Genomic DNA, 7,926 nt, shown 5'->3' with positions numbered 1-7,926 from the left:
TTAATAACATATAAAATCCACATCCAGGTACTTATAGGTGCCACGACAAGGATCTTCGCTGAATGTTGTACTGATTACTGCAACTCTGCATTGTGGTTTACCCTCACATATTTCTTTAACTTTTACCTCCGAATCCGGAGATTTGCAATCCGTTGTGAGAATTTGTGAATGGTTACATACTATATTGCCTTCTGTTCTTCCAAACATCGCTTTTTCAATAAAGATGTTTCCACTTGGGCAGGTTAAATTCATGATGTTGCCTTCACACTTTCTTTCGTTTCCTTTAAAAAATATGAAGAATTTACTAATTTTACTAGATTTAAAGAAAATAAAACGAAATGAAAATGGATAATTTATATGTAACTAGATACACTAAATTTATTCTCAATTAAAATCAAAGCATATCGTTGTCCTTCTCCCTCAACATTCTTTTCACCACTTTATTATTTAAATAAAATTAATTCTTAATCTGTTTAAACTTATAATTCAAAATCACAACAGAGATACATGTTTCGATGGTACATGTAAAACATGTAAAGATAAAGTTACATTTTTTAACCTTTTTATCAAATATTTAAGCTGCCGTGATACATAGGGGTCATAAACATATGCAAAGGAAATAAATATTTCTTATCCTGTAATATTTATAATTCTAGAGGTTTAATATTTTGGTGCTACATGGAAATTTGTACAAAGCTATGATCGAGCAGTTACCATTACTTTTATTTTTTTAGCATGAAAGAAGTTAACTCGGTCAGCTGTTAAAAGCTGAGAGGTATCAAAAAGGTGACTGAATGGCATACTTGTAGCTTCTCAGTTATCATTCATGCACTTAAGTTAATAGAATGACACAGGTTGTGTAAGGAAAAAAAACCTCGGTAAACTATAGAATACCGCTCTCATCAAAGGGTTATGTTATTATGAAAAAAAAAGTCGGTCACGAACTCCTGTTCGCCCCACAATTCATGTGATCTACCCTCAGAATGACCAGGGCTCTCGAGTGAAAAATAATGCATATCCACTTACACTATTATATCAACAAACTACAAGGGCACCTCATTATACTATTTTGCTAGTGGTGTCCTTTTCTGCTAGCGACATCACTGTTCACCTTTATAATGATTTTCCCCTTACAACTTCGTTTATTGTTGCATAAAATCCGTGCGTATTCCTGATGATTTTTTTATCGTCTTAGACTGTACATTTTTACACAATGCAGTTTCGATTTTGAAATAATTAAGGTAACAAAGTTATACCATATTGCAGAAAAATACAAAATACCATTTAATGAAACAACTATGAATTAAAAAATACATGTGTAGTTTACTTTTTAAGATGCATCTCAGATTCTTTCTCCAGGATCCGTCAGATCTACATAAAAAGAATCCAGAACCATGCTGTGTGTACCTTGGAGAGCATGCTAAGTGGATTCCTCTTGTTATTCCGATACCGTCCCATTCTTCTACTTTGTCGAGCGAATATTCTGGACCTTCAGGGATACCACAATCTAGAAATTAAAATAAACATTCTAGTTTTTTTTTAAAAACAATTTGCTTTCATATTTTCTGTTTTAATACTGATAATCTAGAGTATAAATTTATTTCATGTCAAATTGTTTATTTTAGATTGAAAATGTGTAAAGATTGGTATGATTACACATGTTTCTAATATACTATCTGATATACGCTGGTGTTTTTTATATGTTAAATGTTACTTCTATTTATTTTTCTAATGGGTCGTCATACATTCGTCATGACATTGAAATCATCAATTTTGTTGTCATTCGCTTTAAATGTAATAATTCCTTTTTTTATGTGTGTTTTAAACAATATGTATTTCTTTTTATTCAATCAAAAGATTCTGTGAAAATATTTTGAAAATTATACTAAAAACGTTCCTTGTCAAACAAGATTGTAAAGACTGTCAAGAAGTCATGATATATGGATGACTATTATTTTTTCTAAGCTTACAACACCATTTTTAAAAAGCCAATGCATGGACATGAATGTATGCCTATTATTTTGCTGAACAAGGCTGAAAATAGGTGTGATTGGTTGTCACTTTATCAGAGTAATATTGTTTAATCTGTTAAAACTGCAGCAGTACAATGACATTTAAATGGGTTTGAAAAAGCGATACAATGCTACAGCTAAGTTAACAATTGATTTTACAGATTAAAAGAGTGTGTGGTTTAATTTTAAATCCTCACGACTATTCTAACCATTTTAAACATTTGTTTAATAAACAATTAAAAAAAACACCGAAATTTCATTGGTCAAGCACAAACCATTGCAAATTCATTGTAAGAATTTGCATGAAGTATCAATACTGCAGTCTTAAATGAATTCATGTAGCATTTGAACAAAATACGGTAACATGTCATGTTTTCTGAAGAGTTTTTTATATTTCTTGTCACAGTGCGTTAGTGAATTTTCCTCTCTAAATTATAACATATTTATGCATTAAATACTTATTTGTGGATGTCGTCGGTCCTATGACACACCAAACAGTGCAGACAAAATGAGTACAGCGTTAGCGCGGTATAATAATTTGTCTGCTTCGCTTGGTGCGTCATAGGACCAATAAAATTTAAAAACAAAATATTCAATGCTTATATTTGCATTAAAAGTGATGTCTACTTCAAGGATTAATATGTGTATCGTTGCTGTAAAGCCATTTATTATTTATGTACATGAAACATACAAGGAACAGCAATATTAACATCTAATTTAGTTTGCCGTCTCGACTAAAAATATAGTGCCAGAAACTTGATAGACACTTTTTTTATTAAGAAGAAGATATAATTTAATGATTATTTTCGAAAGTACATATCAAATTGGTTATGTAAGGTAGAACGTTTCGTTTAATCGTAATAAAATATTTATTCTCAAAACACGTGATGGCGTATTTGCGCTCATGGCGTATAAATTATTAAAGTGTATTCAATGAAAATTGGACGTTGCAGATTTTCAATCCAAACATAATGGGGAAATGAACAATAAATGAATAAATATATTTCACAAGATTTGTTCTGAGTTTTATTTGTTTATAATTAAAATAAAACTCTAATACAGATTCTAAATTTGAGCAATTAGTTAAATATATATTGTACATAATTAATACAGACCTGAAAGGACACAGTCAAAATCATCAAAAGGTTTTGGAACGCACTTTTCGTTAATATCACAGCTGGACCGGGAACAGGCTCCTGCAATCTCCTGTATATATTATGAAAGAGTATACTTTTTATAAACGTTATGTTAGTATTGTACAATTAGTCCTAATTTACTTAAATATTCTTATCATTATCTAATAACTTTCCGTATTTTTTTAGTTTGATGAACATTTTTAATATTTAGAAGTTTATTTTTTAACAATAATTTGTTGACAAATACAGTTTGTACAAGAAATTATGAAATAATAATAAATCCAAAAGACTACAATGATATGTATTAAAATGAAATAAACACTTATTCTGTTGAAAGGTTTGCTTTTAAACTCATAATCCCTGCTTGATGGGATCAATTTAAGCTAAATATACACTAAACACAGGCATTGAAAGTTTTACATTTCCTTAATACCAATGATATTGGATTGGGTCAAGATTGGTTTTGCACTCATGCACTGCAGTAGTAGAACAAGTACATCTCATCGTCTTTACAAAACGTGGCAACAAAAGAATAGAGTCACAAAAAAGAGATTTCAGTAAAGCAATTGTTCCATTTGTCTCATCATTGAATCAAAAGATATATCTTGTGTAGCAATGAGAATTAATTGATGTGCGAGGCACGCAACCATTCCGTCATCGATAAATATTAATCATAAATAATGAACATGTTTTAGAGCAAGCCTCTGGGTGACTAGTTCACGCAGTATTTTAGTGTCTAGTTTTGTTTTTTCTTACAACAGTTTACAATAGCACAATGATTTAAGTCAACAAATCCATGTAATCAATGTTATTTATTAAATACTGCATGCACTCGCTCACTCTAATTTTCAGAGAAAACATAGTTTGTGTACATGTTTGATAGAACTAACTGGCTCACAGAAAGATTAAAAATTGCCTAGAAAACTATCATTAATTATAAAAAGTCGATCAGTCGTAAAACAGAGAATCCATCTACTCAAAAAACACATGGAATTTGGTTGCCATATTATAACTACGATGAAGTGTTGCACAAATGTCAGTTAAGCTTCTTTAAGTTAAGTCATTTAAATGTCTTAATGAAACTACATTGACAAGTAAAATTGATCGATCTCTGAACCGTAAGGGAAAACTGTGTTCGCAATATCACTGATTGAGCTTCAGTGTGCATTGCTTTTTACCGTATTTCTTATACTATTCTCAAAATTACTGAAAAATTATTGCACTTCAAATACGGACAAAAATAAAAGGTAAGTCCCTATTTGGCATTAAAGCCGTAGTTATTAAAAGGCGGTCCGTTATTTGATACACATTTAAATATCCTAACTGGGTGCAGGATGGTTTTTTAAATAGAATTATTTTTATGGTTATTTTTATGACTCAAAAGGAAATTTGCATATAGAAAAATGTTTTATACCTTAAACAAATCTCACATATTGTTTAAAAAGTCATAGACTATCGTGTTAGGCGCGTTTTTATCAAGACTATAAGCTTTTCGGAAAATTTCGAACCATTTAGAACCATTTGAACAAGACCTTGGACTTGCAGTTGTACGTTGCTATCTATTTCTTGCGTCAAAACAAGTTAAAATGACGCGTTTTCAAGCGAAATATACACCGATTGCGTAGTCTTAGCTCAAAAGCCAGACAAATCTTGTTGATTTCAAAGAGCCATGGTTTAGTGGCCAACAATGAAATAGACAGGGCTACGTCACATTGCTGTTTGACACAATTACCTAAAGTCCAAGCTTTTGTTAAAATGGTTCTATTATATTGTCATCTGCAATGTGGTAGAAAAATATCATGAAAAGACATCCAAATCAATTATTTAAGCAAATATAGGAAAGTACTGAAAATTTTAATTGACCTAAAAATTTGAGCTAACCTGATTTATTTTTAATTCTTTGGAAAACCTCTTCTAACTAATACCCACAATTATCTCCATAAACAGAAGTGTAGATACATGTAAGATTTATAATTCCATTTAGGAAAAAAATTATCCGCCTTATTTTTACCTTAAAAAGTATGCAGATTCTACCGGATGAGCATGATCTTACATGTACCTTTAAAATAATCCATTCCTAATGTATCATGTAGTCCCTTGAAATCATATAGACTAATGCATTAAGTTTTAATTCAATACAATTCAACAACAAAAAAAGCAAATTAGTTTGAAATACATAATCTTCAGGAGAATAAGGATGAGTTGATACTTCATACTATGGCAATGATCATACAATTACCGTTAGAAATGCTTTTAGTAACGAACTTCATTCTTAATTATTGATAATAGCAAAATGTTAAACTTCAAAACGTGTGGCTGAAAATATATCAAAATTTACCATAAAAACTAGTACAACCAACTCGTTATTTTCTTTTTTGTGGTGTCTTTGTTGTGTAAACAACCAGTTGTGATTTATACAACAATTATATTTTTGGCGCCCCATTTGATGCTTGCGTTAATATTATTTCTTTTCACTATGAGATATGTGATATATATGGGAATATTTAATTTTCAGTAAGGTCGGTTTGTAGGTGAATGCTTAATTTAGAACAAGTCACGAAAACCTTTAATGTGATGCGTGTCAATGTCGCTATGTAACCTAACTAGACTATAGAAACCTTTAAGTAACATTGATATGGAACAATATGTAAGGTTTTTTTTAAAAAAAAAAATAGCTTAATATTTTATAACTTTATTCTGGTTGAACCGCAGCATTCGATTGGATAAAAAAAATTGTAAAACCTGGTTTGCAAGTCACAATGCACCAACATCATAAACGTACTTATTCGCTTGACGTTACGTTTGAATTTTGAACGGATTAATACCGTTTTTAAAAGTAAATCGCAATCAATTTGTACAGCAAATTACATAAAATTAAATTATAAGAAATGAACTCACAATCTACCCAGGTTATACTCGTATAACCTGTAAAATTTACAAATTTTTGTAATCCGCTTTATATCTTAAATATCAATCCCAAAAAAAGAGCAAAAACTTGACCTCAGTAACTGGAAGACTTTTTTTATATTCCGAAAAAACGAAATCACTTTTGTCACAAATAAATAAAAATAGTGAATTTGATGTAATTAAAATGCGGCATACAAAAAAAAATTAGAATCAAAAATAAAGGGACATCTATCTATCTATCTGTCTATCTTTTACCTTGTCCCAGTCTCTGATGTCGGTATATATCCAGCCAGGCTTCTCTATGTAGTGTTCAGGTACATCTGTACTGCTCTTAAAGTTGGTCTGACAGAAGTGGGCTCCTTGGTAATAGTTAATGGACCGACATCGTGTTGTTCTCAGACAATCCTCTACACAATCTAGAATACTGTATTTATCATACGACGTTATCATCCTTTTTTCCAGTTTTCGTCCATAATGTAGTTTTGAGTAACTACTTCTTAGGTCTGCTCTACATACATGAATGGTAAGGAGAAGAGTCCAAAGACATCGTAGTATATAATATCGAAGAAGTGACTTCATCATGATGTGTGAGTGTTGTGTAGACACATGTATCGTAGGCGCTAGGTGATGCGTTGATATACTCAAAGTACTCTACAAATATGACATCACCATTTAAATAATATTGATTTGTTTTTTTATTTTATTTCAGTTATTGTTCATTGTTGGTTTTGTATCCAACATATTGTTCGTACATATCTTATTTGTCCAAAGTTAAATACCACACAGATAGTATTGATTTCAGGGGCTTGTTATGCAGTTTCCGTTTCATTATTAATGGAAATTAAATAGTTTTCTTTGTATACCTTTATATAACATAATGCAATGGAACATGAAAAATATCATAAATCATGCAACAAACATTACATTATCTACTCTGGTTACATAGAAAAAACGCTACAATCGATAAAAAGTTAAAATTGTCAAAACCATCCAAGGACACACATTTCATTAGGAAAATATTACCCCTCTAATTTTTTTGGTATGAGTGCCACTGTATTGAAAACCTTCAATTGTTGTTGTATCTGAAATGGAGCACATTATATATCTAACTTAAAATTCAGACTAACGTTCTTTTTAATATGCTTTATACAACAAATGAGTTTTTGTATTTACGCTTTTCATTTTTTTTTTTCAATATGACTTTTTCTTGAGATTTTGTTATTTGAATTATTTGGTTGCATTCTGAACGTTAATATGTATAGACTCATCAGCTTGTTTGCCTCTTGATCATGTTTTCCAACCCCCATACCCTATCCATTGTCAGGAAAAATTTATATCACTAAAGAAAGCTGTTTTAGTTTACGTGTACGTTAGATGAAATGACTCATTGATTCATAGGTAGGATTTACAAAAAATTTAATGAAGAAAAAAAATCGATTCTAAAGATATTTTCAATAGTTTCGACTTTTACTTGTCATTATAAATTGATATTAAATATATTTCCTTGTATACGTTTCTGTTAATAGACCAATGGATACACGGATGATATATTATTCATTATCAACAATTGTCTTTATTGATGGCATGGATACAAGGCCTGGAAAAACAGTAATGTTATATTCTCTTCGCAGCTAGGTTAAGGCCTCCCATAGATTTCACCTCATGAATATCACGTGACATTTCATAACGTTAGCTCCGCCCATTATTCATGTTTTCATCTTTTTCCTACTTTCGATATAGTAAAGCGATCGCTGTAAAAATTTATCGATTGACTGCTTTAAATAATCATTTTGAATTTTATTTTAAAGAATATTGTATCGAAAATATGTGACTGAAGGTGTTTACCATCCGCGTCAACACAGCGCCTTCAC

At 30.6% G+C, this 7,926-nt stretch overlaps 1 protein-coding gene across 1 annotated transcript; it reads right to left on the bottom strand.

Moving 5' to 3' along the window:
* On the bottom strand, positions 1–6,825 carry LOC128169384 (uncharacterized). Its single transcript, XM_052835535.1, has 4 exons — positions 6,311–6,825; positions 3,128–3,218; positions 1,328–1,507; positions 1–281 (listed from the first exon to the last, which is right to left on the bottom strand). The coding sequence occupies exons 1-4, from the start codon at positions 6,635–6,637 to the stop codon at positions 1–3; spliced, it is 879 nt and encodes a 292-aa protein (XP_052691495.1). The 5' UTR covers positions 6,638–6,825.
* Between the last annotated feature and the right edge of the window lie 1,101 nt (positions 6,826–7,926).

This window comes from Crassostrea angulata, unplaced genomic scaffold (assembly GCF_025612915.1).
Source record: "Crassostrea angulata isolate pt1a10 unplaced genomic scaffold, ASM2561291v2 HiC_scaffold_124, whole genome shotgun sequence".
NCBI lineage: Eukaryota > Metazoa > Mollusca > Bivalvia > Ostreida > Ostreidae > Magallana > Magallana angulata.
Note: the sequence above shows the minus strand (reverse complement) of the source record. Positions and strands in the feature narration are given on the sequence as shown.

What these genes read in the sequence shown, in the direction of transcription:
- LOC128169384 (XM_052835535.1), bottom strand. Translation starts at nt 6,637, where the DNA reads ATGATGAAGTCACTTCTTCGATATTATATACTACGATGTCTTTGGACT. An exon ending in ACATCAGAGACTGGGACAAG is followed by an intron (nt 3,219 to 6,310) that starts GTAAAAGATAGA and finishes TAATATATACAG; the next exon opens with GAGATTGCAGGAGCCTGTTC. An exon ending in TTTTGACTGTGTCCTTTCAG is followed by an intron (nt 1,508 to 3,127) that starts GTCTGTATTAAT and finishes TTTAATTTCTAG; the next exon opens with ATTGTGGTATCCCTGAAGGT.